Genomic DNA, 17,803 nt, shown 5'->3' on the forward strand with positions numbered 1-17,803 from the left:
CGGGGTCTTTTGTTTCATGATACGTTATTAAATCAAAACTGTTTCCAGTAAAAGCATCATGTGGACTGACCTGGATTCATTTATGTTGCAAAACAGATTTCCTGATAAGCACGATGTCGTAACCTCACAAACAACAAACAGGATCATTAGAATCATTGTATTTTGTACGTCAATGATCACAGTTTATATGTGATTAAATATTTGGCCCAGTTATATTCAACATGGACACAAACTACAGCCTCTGAAGTGAGAGCAGTTTGAAGTGTGAACAGAGCTTCACTGGACGGCTGCTGTATTAAGATCAGCTGTAATGATGATGACCTGGATGGACACGTTCATGCCATCCTGCATGAACAGACAAGGACGAGACGCAGAGAGAGCGTTCTGAGGTCACGTCTCATATTGACACTTCAGATAAACTGTAACGTTATGGTTACCGACAGAGCAGCTCAGACATCAAAGTATCTTAAAAATGTCATTTATTTAATTCAAACTGAAATGTTGTGGCATTTTATTCAAACACGCTTCATGTCTTCAACAAGTCACAGCTCTGCGATGCTCACGTTTTCCTTTTCGCTTGACGTCGACTCTACAAAAGGACATTTTAATCACCGGCGTCTTTAGCATTTGAGTGCATGCTGGTGGCGGATTACACGTGATAGATCAGCCGGCCTTTAAAGGTCACGACCACAAGCATGCCGCCGCGTCAACGCCGACCTGATGAAGCCTCAGCAGTCACTCCATCAGATCCGGAAGCACGTCGCCGTGGTTACAGGATGCCGATGCTTGTGCCGAGGTGACGTCTTTAAAGGTGGCGATGCACTGAGACGCGGCGCCACGTTGCCCAAAGTAACCTTTTCTCTCAAAGTTCTGACATTTTAAGGGACGACGCGGTGCAGCTTGGCACGTTTTTAAGGCAAACGGTGAATGTGAAGGCGAGGCGGGACTTCCTGTTTCTGGGACTTCCTGTTTCTTACAGCCTGCATAAAAGCATGACACACTGTAACAAACTAATAATTGCAAAAAAACAATGTTTTAATTATATTAACACTCGAAAGTGAGTCGTGAAATACTTTTAAAAGGTTGATTACGTGCAATACAAGGCAAATAAAAAGCATAAAACAAAGTCTAACAATCTAATCATATGCAGGTAAATTAATAATAAATTAAAAGGACTACAGCAAAACAACGCAGCTGTAGTAAAAGTTTACATTTCTTTTTTTTGCGTCTCAGATTTCCCCGACTTTAGTAAAGTATGCAGCACTCCTACTCCCTCCACTTGTATTATTATTATTGTGATTATTATTATTACCTCTCATTGTTGGAGGTTTATTTCATGATTCGGGTCTCGGGAGGTTATGGAAACATTTGGCACGTCGTATCTGGGATCGTTTAGTTCTCCTTTCAGAGTCTTTGCAGCAAAGTAAACATATGAACCAACAAACAAATAAGACAGAAGAAGAAAAGGCACAGCGGGCGTTCTCTCAAACCACAAATTTGTTCTTGGTGGTCGAGCCGCTCTTGGTGGCGGTGTCTGCGTGGGACTGGTAGCCGATGGTCATCTTCATGGGGAGGCCCAGGCGCTCCTTGTAAACCCTCCTGTTGACATGGAAACCAGGGCGTCAGTCAGCTGCCTTCATGAATGAGACGTACTGAGAGGCGCCTCTCCTCACCCTATGTGTGTCACAGCTTCCCGGTTCTCAAAGTCGCCCGTCCACACGGCGATTTTATCCCCTTTGGTGCGGATGTTGACCACGGCGCCGCAGACGTCCTCGCCGTAGCTGTCAAAGGCCTCGCCGACCAGACACAGCAGCTGGGGAGGAACAGAGATAAAACCTCTCATGGAGGAGACGACTCATTCTCTCGGCTGCAGCAGATTCACAACAACGTTTCCAGGGTTTGCATTGTTTTAACAGGAGAGGTGCTGTCATTCGGCCTTTTACAGTAACAGTGTTACTTGTACTTGTAACAAAGACAAGACATTTCAGAAATATTATATGAATATTTCTTGTTTGGCCCTTGTACATTTATATCTAATTCAAGTCAGGATGGTCCCCGGGGTGAGGCATTCTGCTGACTTCTATCAACACAAACAAATGTAAAACGTCTTGCCGACCGACCAGCAGCCGAGTGCTCAGTGCTGCCACTGGTGGCCAGATGAGGTATGAACCAGATAGCGGCGCAGCACTTTGCCTCTGGACGCGTTGAATTCTCCATTATTATTCCAGTGGGCAGACCTCCGTACAGGTGTTGGACCAGCAGGGCAACACTGTCTCACAGCTTCAGTTCCTTTCTAACTGCCCACAACCATCATAAAGTAAACTCCTCAAAAAACGTTTGGAAACGTTGTTTCGGTCGGTTATTCCTCCCCTTGATACATTTGTTTGGGCCACTACCACACGTTTAGCTGTGTTGCTCATTCCATGAATGCATGATCCTTATCAGTTGGGCCTCGTTGTAAAGGTGACTAATCAGGCTTTCCACGATATCAAATACAATACCAGTTGGTATTAGTAAAGGGGAGGAATCATGGACTGAAACAACGTTTCCAGACTGTTTTTGAGGAGTTGAGATGTTTTTCTAGGTAAACCTGCAGTGAGAGAGAGGAACGGCAGCTGCAGCACTGAGGGTGAAGTCAGTGCTGTCGGCTAAGTGAAGTATTGCTTGCTGGATGTCTGTATCGCTGTCAGTGACCTTTCCAGCAGCAGGAAGGCTTCACCACAACACTGTGTGGACTGCAGGCTGAGCAGCAGGCAAGCCGACTCTCATTTGACCGTGTGGTGACCTCATCATCAGTCCAGCATGCATTTCATGAAGACAATCACAATCAGGTCTGAACGGACATCATCACCCGTTTCACAGGAAAGAGTCACAGCATCGCTCAGAACAGGACAGCAGCTACAGCCAAACCTACGGTCTCCAGCCAGAAGCGGTCCAGGTCTAGTCTCCTCTGCTGCTTGTTGAGTGTGATCAGCCAGCGGCCGCCGCGCTTGTTCTTCTCGTCCTCCCACATGGGTTCGATGCCGTCCTGCAGCAGAGGTTCAAACAGTCAACAGGCATCCCCAAACCTCCACACACTCTTTAGATCTGCAGCTCTAAACACCACAGCTCCATGGGCGATGAGCTCATCACCTTGTGTGGCAGACTGATTGATGATGTCATGTTATTGATGCGTACTAGCTGATGTAAGCATAAATAATGTGTTGTTTCCTATGAAGAAGAAGATGTAGGACATGTTCATCCTATACTGTTAAACAGCTGCACCATATGATCGGGACTTAAGAGTGTTATTATCTGTCAGGTGTAGAAGTTTAAATGTCCAGGTGTTACTAAAGTGCTGGGAATATCATTTCTCTGGTAAGTTTGCACCACAGGTGATCCTGCTAACGTTTTGGAAACAGGAGGATTAGATTGCAGTCCTACTCGAGTTCTGCTTTTCTATTTTATTTATTTGTCACCGCGCCTAACCCGTAAGAGAAGAAGACAAACACGTTGTCGAGTCTCTACTGTGTTTTAGTGTAATTAACGGCCCACCGCTTCAGCCAGCGTCTCTTGGTCTGTCTGTTTCACCGAGGGGCGGGGCTTAGACACACACACACACACACACACACACACACACACACACACACACACACACACACACCATTTGCATATGTATGCACATGTTCTTGGTCTCTGAATGACAAGGAATTAGAACCACTAGCAAGTTTCTTCAATACATTGCTCATATTTTCTTCTTGATTGATTTTATCGACAGCAGAAGAAGTCTGGGAACCACCGATAAAAACATACAGAATCCAGTAATTAGATAAATACATAAATACATGGATACATGCGGTGTGATGACTGAGATCAGTTCATGGTCACATTTAAATTAATGGAGGGTCAGACCACGAGAGCTGGTCCAGACCTCCTGTCGGACCTCCAGTCACAGTCGCTGCTGCTTTAAATGAAACTGAGCCAAAGGTGACTTTTCCTCCTTGTACTTGAATGTATCACCAGCTGCCCCCTGTGAGGGATCAGGCCTTCGCTTAGTCCACTAAAGACCCCGTCTCAGGGTCCGCCAGCAGCTTCACCGGACCGACGGGTACAGAGAGTTTCCAGTGTTAGTAGGTGAACGATCGATTCATTGATTGGATATCTCCGTCCATCGTAGCAAGATAACGTCAGGTTGTGAATTCTGTCCTTTTTTGACTCATTTTGACTTTTGGACTGAGATAAAGAGGGTGTGTGTGTGTGTGTGTGTGTGTGTGTGTGTGTGTGTGTGTGTTTGAGAGAGAGAGAGAGAGAGAGAGAGAGAGTTGGACTATCACACCCAAGTTATTATTAACAATGTTATGAATGATGCTCCGAAGCTCTGAACGCTACAGGTATTAGTTATAAGTCCATGAGTGGGAGCACCGATGCTATTATAGTCATAACGATCATGAATGCATACACTGACGGGAACATGAGGAGATGAATGTGAGTAAATGGAGCGTACCTTGAAGAGGGAGTAGTCACAGCCGGACATGAGGTTGCTCGACAGCTGGATGTGGTTGTAGAGCCTGAGATGAAAAACGCAGCGTTAACAGCGCAGCACCATGCAGCGAGCACACAACAGGATCACTGGGAGGGATTTATCTTACGCCCAGAAATCTTCAACCGTGTCAAACTTAGAAATGAGTTGCAGGTTGGCCTGCCATGTTTTGCTCTTGTCGTTCTTGAAGAACCACAGGGACCATCTGTTGGGTGGAAACACAAAAGAGGGGGATTTGCATAAATGCAACAAACACGGAGTAAACAAGAGAAAGCAGAAGTCGTTGAGCTCAAACGAGCGGCGCGTGGACGCACATGGAAGCCAATTAAGTGTGAACGCCGTGTTCAGGGCTGAATCCGTCGTCTGTCTGAAAGTCTTAATGAAGACGACTGTGGCTGCTGACACTGTTGTGAAGGAAAGCCGTTAAAGCAGCTCGTTTAGTGCGTTTGGGTCGTGTTCTTAAACGGGCCGACGCATATTTAACTCCCTCGACTGGGAACAAAACGTCCGACGAGCAAATAAATGTCAACACAGCAGTCTAGAGGCGATAGTATGTGGCAACTTGTCTGGTAAAGTATCTGAGTGTTTAATTCTACCCCATCATCTGACTCACATATTCCCTTCTCTGGCCCTACAGGACGGTTCTGATGCATGCTGGGAACTCGTACAATACATAAGTAGATCAAGGATCATGGATGAATGCTTATAGGTTCACGTTGTTTGGCCTGTGCTCGTATGATTTATTGGATTGTTGGATGTTTGATATAATGTGCTGATTTTAATGATCAATCAGAACGTTTACTTGTTTTTTTTCTATTTGACCTTTTGGACGTAAACCTCCCTGTGGAATTTAAATATTATTTTTATATTATAACAAATTAAATAGATGCTTGTCGATCAAAACCTCCTCTAGTCAACAGGTAAACCAAAGCGATTATTACAGCATCGTTACAACTACAACCATTACTTTAATTACCAATTTATCCATCAAAAATGTCTCTGATTAATCAATTATTCTTTGAATCCCCATGACCAATTTAAAACCCCCCATGGTGACACCTTTAAAGTTCAGTTCTCCATTTACAATTATACGAAACTGAGGAAAATATACTGGATCAGTATTTTGATTTATTATCCGTCACTGAGTTCAATAAAGTTGTCATAAAAACACATCTGTTAACAGTTATGTAAAGGTAAATGCTGAAAATGAAAATAACTCTATATATCCTCACATTTACAAGGTCCTGATATAGTGGGTTAAAACACGACTATTTAAACTATTTGGGTTGTAGTTCTGCACGACTCAAGCAGACTGATGCTTTCATGTGTTCTAATGCATGCATTAACTTTAACAGCCGATGTCTAATGATGTATTCACAATAGCAGGCCTAACCTGTTCTGGAGGGGGTGTTTTATGTAGGACTCTGGGTTCACAACCTCCAGGCCGGTCTCCTCAGCTCCATCTTCCTCCGGCTGGGATCGACTTGGGTTGGTTTCCTAACAAGAGCAGTCGGGTAAGGAGACGAGTTACACATAAGGGTCTCTATTACCAGGACCAGAGACCAGTTTCTAGTGTGGTAATTATTATATTCTATTATCATAACGGAAGCATGGCGTCTGATCTCGACAGTTAGAAAGAGGCCAACTGATGCAGCTGATTAAACTGAGATTATAATCAAAATACATTTGTATTGTAAAAGAAAGAAAAAAAAGTGACGTCAGCGACCACTGATGAAAGCCAGTATGAACATCTGCTTCACATCTCTGACGGTAACTCTACTGGTAACGTCACGGTAACTCTACTGGTAACGTCACGTTATCTCTACTGGTAACGTGACCCAGTAACGTTATCTCTACTGGTAACGTCACGGTAACTCTACTGGTAACGTCACGGTAACTCTACTGGTAACGTCAAGTTATCTCTACTGGTAACGTCACGTTATCTCTACTGGTAACGTGACCCAGTAACGTTATCTCTACTGGTAACGTCACGGTAACTCTACTGGTAACGTCACGGTAACTCTACTGGTAACGTCACGTTATCTCTACTGGTAACGTGACCCAGTAACGTTATCTCTACTGGTAACGTCACGTTATCTCTACTGGTAACGTCACGGTAACTCTACTGGTAACGTCACGTTATCTCTACTGGTAACGTCACGGTAACTCTACTGGTAACGTGACCCAGTAACGTTATCTCTACTGGTAACGTCACGTTATCTCTACTGGTAACGTCACGGTAACTCTACTGGTAACGTGACCCAGTAACGTTATCTCTACTGGTAACGTCACGGTAACTCTACTGGTAACGTCACGTTATCTCTACTGGTAACGTCACGGTAACTCTACTGGTAACGTGACCCAGTAACGTTATCTCTACTGGTAACGTCACGTTATCTCTACTGGTAACGTCACGGTAACTCTACTGGTAACGTCACGGTAACTCTACTGGTAACGTGACCCAGTAACGTTATCTCTACTGGTAACGTCACGTTATCTCTACTGGTAACGTCACGTTATCTCTACTGGTAACGTGACCCAGTGACGTTATCTCTACTGGTAACGTCACGTTATCTCTACTGGTAACGTGACCCGGTAACGTTAACTCTACTGGTAACGTGACCCAGTGACGTTATCTCTACTGGTAACGTGACCCAGTAACGTTAACTCTACTGGTAACGTCACGTTATCTCTACTGGTAACGTGACCCAGTGACGTTAACTCTACTGGTAACGTGACCCGGTAACGTTAACTCTACTGGTAACGTCACGTTATCTCTACTGGTAACGTGACCCGGTAACGTTAACTCTACTGGTAACGTGACCCAGTGACGTTATCTCTACTGGTAACGTGACCCAGTAACGTTAACTCTACTGGTAACGTGACCCGGTAACGTGACCAGTGCCCCTCTCTTTATCCCTAAAGGTGTTTTGAAGATGAACGTCAAGAACACCACGTAAAGTCCATTCACAGAACTCCGTCCGCCAGTTTCTAGATTGCCGCTGACGTTCACTTAGCTCGCCACCTACTCGGAACAAAGTGTCGGCTATGACTTGACACTCAACAGTTGAACTCGCTCTTGAATTCGGCATACATGTCGGACCCCAAATGTTGTTTATTTGGGTACGACGCGACTTTTAAATCTTCCACTTTGGCTGTTCGTCGCGTTAACGTTCACCTCGGCCACCGAGGAAGCTGACGTTGCCTCGTAGAGGTCAGCGGGAAGCGCTGTCAAACTATTTTGACAGCTGACATTTTTAGCTCCAAAAACAATCCACTATTTGTATTTGGTGGCTCGTTGTTACACGCAGACTTTTCTGGAAGTTCACAATAATAACGCCGGTTTTGAATAATCGTACGCAGCGGAGCTGTTAACCTTAGTTCACCGCTAAGTACGTACTTTTGTAACGGAAACCGGTGCGGTTCTCGGAGGTGAACGGCACGTCGGTTAGCTGTAACGTCAGCCTTAAAGTTGGGAGACCTCCATACACGAGCGCTGCACAAACTTTAAACTACTCAAAACAGCACGCGTGACAGCAGCAACTGTCGACTTTAACCCGGAAGACTAATGTTTGTAGTTACACATAACCTTTAAATATGAACTCGCTCTATAATTAAAGCACGAAGACCGCCCCCTCGAAATGAAACGTTTTGAAATGTTCTTTTACCAAAGTGCTCACCGGTTCGGTGGTCGCCATCTTACTAATCTCTCCTGTGAAAAATAAAAAAAATGCTTCTGTTGATTGGACCGAGCGATGCCACGTGACGACCTCCCTCCTCCTCCGCCGCCGCCGCCGCGCGCACATGCGCAGTGTGTGCCGTGGCTGGCCGGCTGCTGCCTCGCCGCGACTCCACCCCTCCCTCCCGCAGACGAAGGAGGCATGGCGAGCACCGAGGCTAGAAGGGAGTGTGAGACAGAGGGCTGCAGCCAGGACGCCAAGCTCCAGTGCCCCACATGTATCAAGCTCGGCATCCAGGGCTCCTACTTCTGCTCCCAGGTACCGACCGTGTCCGGGCGTGTCACGGCGGAACGGTCGGCTGTGGTCGCGCGCACAGCGCGGGCCCTCTTCCCGTGTCATCACGAGGCTGCTAGCTGTCAAGCTAGGCAGACATGTGTGGCTGTAAACCGCTAGTGTTGGGTGAATGAATGGCGTCCGACTGTGTCATATACGGATCCTGGAGGATGAATCCTGTAGTCGGGGGTTGTAGCTGGTGTTTAGCCCGTAACGTTACCTGTAGGCCGAGGGGAGGAGGAGGAGGAGGAGGAGGAGGAGGAGGAGGGGGGTTAGCCTGCTAGCTGCCGGCTGATTAGCTACAGTGGATCCCCGTTTAAACGTCCGTGAGACGCCTGCAGCTCATTAGCTCCGGGTGTGAAAGCACGTGTACCGGGACAGGACCCGGGTATTTCAGTGAGACAGCTGGCGGATGTTGAGGAGCCACAGGGTTGACGTTTGCGTGACAGCGCAGTTGTTGTCCCGATGATTGACCAAACCCCAGTCAGAAATCTGTCGTTTTAACGTGGAGGAGCTGCTCTCCTCTGACTGCTGAACTTCTGCTGGGACTACAGTGTTTTACTGAGGGACGTCACCCGGTGGAGGGGCAGCTTTGGGTCAGACTCTCCCCTGCCAGTTAAACCACAGTGATGCATTTCCCTCCAGAGGGTTTCTGCAAAGCTGTGCATGTTCAAAGCTTTATAAATAGTTGGGTGGCTCTTTAACTGATCTTGTGCTGCCGTGGTATTTGACCCCAGTGAGCTTTGCTGTGTTTGCAGTTTTGGCTGTGCAACCTGACTTCTTTTTATATTTCCCGTCTGTCTGTCTGTCTGTCTGTCTGTCTGTCTGTCTGTCTGTCTGTCTGCTGTGAACCGTCCAATCAGGGACCAGCCCCCATGGAAATATGTGATGCATGTAATTGTCTCTCTTCTGTGATGTGTCTGTCACTGAGTGGATGCACATCTTCATTCAGAGTCTCTTTTCGTTTCCAGGAGTGTTTCAAAGGCAGCTGGGTGTTTCACAAGTTGCTGCACAAAAAAGCAAGTAAGTGTTACCGATCACAGCCGTACCCTGGTGGACTGATTACATTTACATGCACCGCTACGCCCCTAGATCTCACCGTGTTCAGTCCGAGAGGAGGTCTTAGAGACGTAGACGTGGTGGTCCGTTAGTCCAGAGACCCCCGACACAGTGGTGCCAGATGTTTCAGATGCCTTGTGCTGTGTTTTGTTCAGAGGAGGACAAGAACCAGAATGAATCTAACTGTGTGGAGAAGGAGATCAACACGGACCCGTGGCCGGGCTACCGCTACACCGGGAAACTACACCCTCACTACCCACTGGTGAGTCCGGCACACTTCCTGTCCTTCCTGGTGGACTCGGTGCTTCCTGATCACTAACCACTAACGGCCGTAGTAATGGCCTTGTTTTGATACAGGGCCATATCCGGATACCTGTGTATATATATTTGTTTTGATGTCAAACACCAGAAATATGGAGGGTAAAAAGGAACGGATGAGAGTAAAAGGAAACATTAAAGATTGTGGCTAGCTTCAAGCCTTTCCTTATCCATGTGTGGATTTCTGTGAATATTTGTGTGGTGTTCTTGGCTCCTGGTCTAGACCCCCATGAGGCCCGTGCCCAGTGACATCCAAAGACCCGACTATGCTGATCACCCCAGAGGTACCTACGCTTCTTTATTTCCTCACTTTTAGACTTTTATTTACATTTTATTACCAATGCTGTTGAGTCCAACATGTTACTTTCCTGAAAGCATCCCGGGATAATCTGAGATGATGGTGATGAGGAGTGTTTGCAATCCGCCAGTAGTACCTTGTTGTAGTGCCGATAAATGTAAATGATGTAAAAACCCTTCAAACTAGATATTAAAAGACTGATTTGTGTATGCTAATATGATTCATATGCATGTGTTAAAGCTTTTGTATTGGGCGTCGGCCAGTAAGCACGTTCAGGTATGGGGGTCGATATCGGGGAAGAATAAAAACAAATGTTTCTCCAGTGAATCGGAGGTGATTATTCCGATGACGGACTAGATTCCATGCATAGTGAGCTGCAGGCCGCTGAAGGCCGGTCTGGGTTGTTGCAACAGCAGACAAAGCGCTCGCCCGTGCATGTGTCGGACACGTTTTTGCATGCGTGCACAGTGGAGCTGATGTGGCTGTAGACGGGCAGACGGCGGTGAATGTCAGCTGTATACTGCTGACGAGGATCGCTCCTCCAGTATCACTGTGGAAATAAGTGTATACCTGTACATCAGAATTGTATGTAATGTTCCTCGTTATGATATGTTAACTGGAGTCTATGTGGCTCGGTTCGACAGCCCATAATAGCTCAGTGTGGTTGGAGACGTTAACGTCTGCTGTCACACCGTGGTTGTGCCCACGCCGTTCTCTTTTGCTGTTAATTATCACAACCTGTCTGTTTCTCTGGGCAAAGTCGTTCATTGTGCAACCATGGCAACCGCTGCATCGTGTCATCTGACTGCATAGATCCATACTAGGTAGTCATGGTTACAGTCTCCTTTCATTCTCTCCTGTGAGGCCTTCTCAGGGGCACGATGGTTACAGGCTAATGGGCTTTCTTTGTATGTATTATTGAGCTAAAATCTGTATCTGTTTTCTTTAATTATATATGAAATGATTATTGGCTTCTTTAAAAGGAAGCCACGCCGCTATGAAATCGTTTTTAATGAGCACGCCTGTGTGATTCCCCCCATCCTTCCTTTTCTTCTGAGCAGCCGAACCAAAGCGTGAGTAGATCTAATTGAATGTTGCACTGGCACTGTCGGCTCTGCAGATCAAAAGCAGGGCTCTGTCGGACTTGTACACAAACCTGTCCAAAGTCCGTGTTGCTAAGCAACTGCTCATGTTCATCCAGCAGTCGCCTCGCTGATAAATTAAACATCAGCAAATTATTGATGACCCCAGAGCTTTAAACGTGTCTTTAAATACCGTCATGAGTGGTTTTTTTTCAGTCCCAAGAATTATGGTATTGACTTAATTGAATCTATAGTTCATGGGCAGGTAGTGCAGGGTGTTGCCATGGTGACGGCGCTGACACCTGAGCGACAGTGACGGTGCTCTGTTGCTCTGAGTTGACGGTGCTGGTGTCAGTAGTGCTGCTGCTGCTTTAGCGGTTAGCTGTCGTAGCATCATAGCACTGCTGCTCTTTATGTTGGGATTTATATTTAAGAAGAAGACGATCCTTTACTGGTTCTGCTGAGGGACTCCATATGCAAATGAGCTCAAATCAAATGTGTGCATTGTCCCTTTTTTAAAATACAATAAAGGTTATTTTGATAGGTGCCTTGCTGGTTAGAAATCAGGGATTCATGATCACCTTTATGTTCAGATTCAGTCTCGATCTCAGATCCCGATTCCTGTTAAATCCCATCATTTAAAACCCAGTCTTGTATCCAGACTTGATGGTAGAAAGTAGACACACTGAAGACGGAAGGCTTCTGGCTCCGGGTGTGAGTTAGTATTTTTTAAAGAGGTTTCTGTTCATTCATCAGTGAGAATGAAATCTCCTCGGAGTTGCTTTTACCTCGCACTCCGCCGCCGCCGCCAGCAGTCAGACAACACAGGATGATGAGGGTGGACACGGCGGCTCCACAAGATCCATCCACCCACCGGCCAGGCCTTTAAATCCCACCTGTTACTGTGTGACTGAACAACGACACAGCAAACAGAGCAACAGAACCAAAGCCAGGAGGATGTAAATCTGGTGTTGGAATCCATAGTATCGACGCTGTGTGTCCTCGTCTCCTTCACAGGGATTTCTGAGTCGGAGCAGTTCCTGAAGGGGACGTCGCAGATCAAGACCCTTTGTCCGGAGGACATTGAAGCCATGAGGGTCGTGTGCAAGGTAAGGGGGATCAGACTGCCGTTGCCGTGGCGATGGTTTTCCATTTGATGGGTTTTTGATGTGCGTGTGTATTTGCAGCTGGCGCGGGAAGTCCTGGACATCGCAGCCTTGATGGTGAAACCGGGCGCTACGACGGAAGAAATCGACCACGCGGTGCATCTGGTATGAACACGCCGACATCACTCACTCGCCATACGTGTGTCGGCGTGCAGAACTCACCCTGCTGTAACCTCCATGTGTCCAGGCTTGCATAGCGAGGAACTGTTACCCCTCCCCTCTCAACTACTACAACTTCCCCAAGTCCTGCTGCACATCCGTCAACGAGGTCATCTGCCACGGCATCCCCGACAGAAGACTGCTGCAGGAGGGAGACATCCTGAACGGTACGGCCGTCTCACTGCCCGTCTCACTGCCCGTCTCACTGCTCGGCTCACTGCCCGGCTCACTGCTTGGCTCACTGCCCGTCTCACTGCCCGGCTCACTGCTCGGCTCACTGCCCATCTCACTGCCCGTCTCACTGCCCGTCTCACTGCCCGTCTCACTGCTCGGCTCACTGCCCGTCTCACTGCCCGGCTCACTGCCCATCTCACTGCCCATCTCACTGCCCGGCTCACTGCTCGGCTCACTGCCCGTCTCACTGCCCGGCTCACTGCCCGTCTCACTGCCCGTCTCACTGCCCGGCTCACTGCTCGGCTCACTGCCCGGCTCACTGCCCGGCTCACTGCTCGGCTCACTGCCCGGCTCACTGCTCGGCTCACTGCTCGGCTCACTGCTCGGCTCACTGCCCATCTCACTGCCCGGCTCACTGCCCGGCTTACTGCCCGTCTCACTGCCTGTCTCACTGCCCGTCTCACTGCCCGGCTCACTGCCCGTCTCACTGCCCATCTCACTGCCCGGCTCACTGCCCGTCTCACTGCCCGTCTCACTGCCCGGCTCACTGCACCTTACAGGGGTTACAACAGTTGTTTGTCTCATATATGGGATTGCTTGGAATGAACTTCGGGAATCGAATATAAATCAACAAGTATGAAAGTAGAGCTGACGGTGAGACGAGGAGGGCGTAGCCATGGCAACGGGGACTCAGCGTCCCCAGGAGACCAGCAATGTGGTTGTTTTACTTTCTTAATGAGCAAGGAAGCGGTCACCTGTTGGTAACTCAACATCTTTATTAGTCTTGTTTTACTACCGCCCTCTAGTGGACAGGAAATAAAACTACCACATTGCTGATAATGGCATTGGCAATGTGAAGTGTAGATAATATTAATAATGGGCTGAATTTGAGTGTTAAAAAATCTCATATATGAATATTTAAATCGAATAAAATTCAAATAGAATAATAGAGGGGAATTGACAGCTCTACTTTATATATGTTCAGAATTACAGCATACATTTGTATTACCCATTGACCGTTTCATCCCTGTTTAAAAACTAAAGGAAACAACAAACACATTGACTCGTCATATTCTCCAAAGTGCCAGAAAGTCTGGATGAAGGGACATGTTTTATTTAAGGGAGGCTGGCGGGGGGAACATTCCCTCCTCCGTGATGAATGGTTGGACCAGCATCCTGAAATGGTGTCAGCGGGAGTTTTGTCCAAATTTAGTCTCTTTATGAATATTTGTGCGAAGGCGCCGTCTTCCAGCCGCCACTCCCCTCAGAGCGTCTGATGGAGCGCCGGCCCACAACTCATCTCTCGCTGCGTGGTCCGACAAGACAAATTGTTTCATTAACCTTTACCAGCGGGGCTCTTGCTTGTCAGACCTGCTGCTCTCCATATTTCTCCTTAAGTGGGGAACAGTCCCAGTCTGCCCACTCAGCAGTTCCAGCTCCGTCAGCACTTTTCTTTTGGACATGTTTTTGGAGTCATCCGTGTTTTTAGAATCATCTGTGTTCACACAGCGTCGCCTTCCTTTTGTGTTTCACGTGATTAGAAGGTATATTAGAATGTCATGTACTCACATTCACCATCTCACACACAGTGGACATCACCGTCTATCATAACGGTTTCCACGGCGACCTCAACGAGACCTTCTACATCGGCGAGGTGGAGGAGGAAGCCAAGAAGCTGGTCCAGACCACGTATGAATGCCTTATGCAAGCTATCGACTCCGGTAGGAATCCAACTTTCCTTCACCTTACTGATGACGTGTCCAGAATACAGTGTAGCTGCTCACTTGTAGCCTAGCGACTCGTGGCCTAGAGGCTCAAAGCCTAGCCACTTGTAGCCTAGCGACTCGTGGCCTAGAGGCTCGAAGCCTAGCCACTTGTAGCCTAGCGACTCGTGGCCTAGAGGCTCGAAGCCTAGCCACTTGTAGCCTAGCGACTCGTGGCCTAGAGGCTCGAAGCCTAGCCACTTGTAGCCTAGCGACTCGTGGCCTAGAGGCTCGAAGCCTAGCCACTTGTAGCCTAGCGACTCGTGGCCTAGCGGCTCGAAGCCTAGCCACTTGTAGCCTAGTGACTCGTGGCCTAGAGGCTCAAAGCCTGGCCACTTTTAGCCTAGCGACTTGTAGCCTAGCGGCTCGAAGCCTAGCCACTTTTAGCCTAGCGACTCGTAGCCTAGCGGCTCGAAGCCTAGCCACTTTTAGCCTAGTGACTCGTAGCCTAGCGGCTCGAAGCCTAGCCACTTTTAGCCTAGCGACTCGTAGCCTAGCGGCTCGAAGCCTAGCCACTTTTAGCCTAGCGACTCGTAGCCTAGCGGCTCGAAGCCTAGCCACTTTTAGCCTAGTGACTCGTAGCCTAGAGGCTCAAAGCCTGGCCACTTTTAGCCTAGCGACTCGTAGCCTAGCGGCTCGAAGCCTAGCCACTTTTAGCCTAGCGACTCGTAGCCTAGCGGCTCGAAGCCTAGCCATTCTTACCCTAGCAGCTCGTAGCCTAGCCAATTGTAGCCTAGTGACTCGTGGCCTAGCGACTCGTAGCCTAGCCGCTCGTAGTGGTACAGTCCTAAGTCCTTATATGGTTGTTGGGTTTAGTCAGATATCTGTATTCACATGTAAAGTCAAGTAGCTAATAGAATTGCAGAAGAAGTGAAGAACGGGTTGAGCGACTGTTGATTTCTGACCTTGGAAACCATCATTTTCTGTTTCCAAGATGAAGAATGAACATTCCATCTCGCTGTCTGAGCTATCTGACTGTGCTATGCTCTCATGTTTGTTCCGTATATTAGCATCACCATCGATTCCCACTGTGACCTGCGGTTGTTGTCCTGTGTTACAGTGAAGCCTGGGATCCGCTACAGAGAGCTGGGGAACATCATCCAGAAGCACGCTCAGGCCAGCGGCTTCTCCGTGGTGAGGAGCTACTGTGGCCACGGCATCCACCGGCTCTTCCACACGGCTCCCAACGTGCCACATTACGCCAGTGAGTAGCCCAGGTCCTGCTGCACGACGTCCTGCTGCACGACGTCCTGCTGCACGACGTGAAATGAAATTGCTGCTGCGTCTGTACAACACGTTGATTTCTTCGTTCCTTCATTCCCCAGAAAACAAAGCGGTGGGAGTGATGAAGCCCGGCCATGTGTTTACCATCGAGCCCATGATATGTGAAGGTGAGTGTCTGAATAATGGGAAGACTGTGACTTTGGAGAAGGTGGAGGAACCCTGAGGAGGGGTCGTCACACTCGGGAGGGGTTAAACGAGGTCATCACAACCTTAACCTCGAACACTCTCAGCTGTCTTGAGTCTTGTATCTAGAAGTCTGTTAATGTGTGTGTCTGTCTGTGTGTGTGTCAGGTGGCTGGCAGGACGAGACGTGGCCCGACGGCTGGACGGCGGTGACCCGGGATGGGAAGCGCTCGGCCCAGTTCGAACACACACTGCTGGTGACGGAGACCGGCTGTGAGATCCTCACCCGCCGCCTGGAGGACAACGGCCGCGCTCATTTCCTCAACCAAATGTAGGCTTGGACTTGAACGCACCACGGGACTGGACTTTCCAGACACGGACACCCAGCACCTCTGGGCCACACACACACACACACACACACACACACTCACTCACTCATTGTTCTATGAATTAAATATCGGTTCCTCAAATTAAATGGAAGTACTTGAATGTGTCTTATATTACACGTGGATGGCTTTATTAGTGAAGGAACGTAGATCTGGTTTTTGCTTCGTGGTTGGACGTGACATGGGCTTGTCCTGACCTCTGACCTCCGGGTCGTGTGTCTTAGCGTGGCTAGCTGTTGTCTGTGCTGTGTGGTGCTCAGGGCAACGCCCACTAGTCCACCGCGCTTTGCTTCTTTTCTCTCTAAACTTAAACCAGACATCATCTGAGCCTCACGGAGACGGACTGGAAGGCATCAGCAACACCAGAGACGGGGGGGGGGGGGGGGGGACAACAAGCAACTCCAAACTTTATGAGAGGAAATAACAGCAGGTTGTCGTTTAGAGACGTGATGAAAGGTTTGATGTTTTAGGAAATCCTCTCAGTCTTACAGAGTTGGATGAAAAGATCAGGACTCATGTATGTCCCTTCAATATGTAGCTTAGCTTAGCATAAAGACTGGGAGCGGGAGGAAGCAGCTAGCCTGGGCTCTTGGACCAGCACCCTGTGTGAGGAAATAATCCAGCACATAACTCCTAAAAAAAACCCCCACAATTTACAATGTTTACACTTGTTTTCACAGTTTCCAAACGGGATGAGCTGCTAGGCTAATGCTAAGCTATCCTCTCCTGGCTGTGACCTCAGCGTTGTATTCATCAGGAACACGCTGCACAGATGTCTGCTTTCGAAAGAGAAACCATCATTTAGAAGTTATGGCCTGGTGACGTCCAAGAGAAGCACTCTTAGCTCGTCACGTCCTCAACGTGGCTATTATTAGTCCGGCAGCCGGAGCCACGGTTGCTAGGAGACCAGTCACGTCACCACAGACCCCTCCAGCATGAGAGTGACGTGGTTCCGGCTGCTGGGCTCGTTAGTCCTGCTTCGAGGAGCTCCGCAGGGCGTCTCCGAGGATCGGCCCGGTGTAGCAACGTGAGCCTTGACGTGTGGATCATCTCCCCCATTCTTTCTACTTTCAGAAGACTCATGTGATCACGTTCCTCTGCCATCTTTGTATTTCTTCTAACGGAGTAATAAATGACTCTTCTGTAGCTGTGTGTGTGTGTGTGTGGGCGAGTTTGTCCTCGGATACCTCGGTGGTCTGAATCCCCAACAGTGGCTTTAACTCCCGGCCTTTTATTACTGCAAACGAGCGTCTGGGCGCCCGTTAGCCTGAATGTCTTTACAAACTCAGTGAGAGTGATGCTGTTTTTGATTTTGAGTTAGTTTACTTCAAGCTCCACCAGTGTGACTATAGCTTCATATCCTACAATGTAGCTTTATTATTATTATTATTATTATTATTATTATTATTATTATTATAAAGGACTTGAATCCAACGTTGTCGATCCAGTATTGCTTAGT

The 17,803-nt window shown here is 48.0% G+C and overlaps 2 protein-coding genes across 4 annotated transcripts; one reads left to right on the top strand and one right to left on the bottom strand.

Annotated features, from left to right (window-relative positions):
* Positions 1-462: 462 nt before the first annotated feature.
* On the bottom strand, positions 463-8,240 carry eif4eb (eukaryotic translation initiation factor 4eb). 2 transcript variants are annotated; one of them, XM_084013802.1, is made up of 7 exons: positions 8,200-8,240; positions 5,913-6,016; positions 4,629-4,724; positions 4,484-4,547; positions 2,915-3,028; positions 1,674-1,813; positions 463-1,599 (listed from the first exon to the last, which is right to left on the bottom strand). In XM_084013802.1, exons 1-7 carry the CDS (start codon positions 8,215-8,217, stop codon positions 1,485-1,487), a joined length of 651 nt encoding a protein of 216 aa, XP_083869928.1. In that variant the 5' UTR covers positions 8,218-8,240; the 3' UTR covers positions 463-1,484. The 2 variants fall into 2 exon arrangements, with proteins under 2 accessions (XP_083869928.1, XP_083869927.1); XM_084013801.1 differs by having other exon boundaries at positions 8,188-8,223.
* A 68-nt stretch (positions 8,241-8,308) lies between these two features.
* Positions 8,309-17,490, top strand: metap1 (methionyl aminopeptidase 1). Of its 2 annotated transcripts, none has more exons than XM_084013793.1 (11): positions 8,309-8,517; positions 9,504-9,561; positions 9,752-9,853; positions 10,133-10,193; positions 12,307-12,398; positions 12,477-12,560; positions 12,643-12,781; positions 14,378-14,509; positions 15,612-15,755; positions 15,877-15,942; positions 16,127-17,490. In XM_084013793.1, the coding sequence occupies exons 1-11, from the start codon at positions 8,324-8,326 to the stop codon at positions 16,291-16,293; spliced, it is 1,239 nt and encodes a 412-aa protein (XP_083869919.1). In that variant the 5' UTR covers positions 8,309-8,323; the 3' UTR covers positions 16,294-17,490. The 2 variants fall into 2 exon arrangements, with proteins under 2 accessions (XP_083869919.1, XP_083869918.1); XM_084013792.1 differs by having other exon boundaries at positions 8,344-8,517; positions 9,504-9,555; positions 9,747-9,853.
* Positions 17,491-17,803: the final 313 nt, after the last annotated feature.

Source organism: Eutrigla gurnardus, assembly GCF_963514095.1.
Source record: "Eutrigla gurnardus genome assembly, chromosome: 7".
Taxonomy (NCBI): domain Eukaryota; kingdom Metazoa; phylum Chordata; class Actinopteri; order Perciformes; family Triglidae; genus Eutrigla; species Eutrigla gurnardus.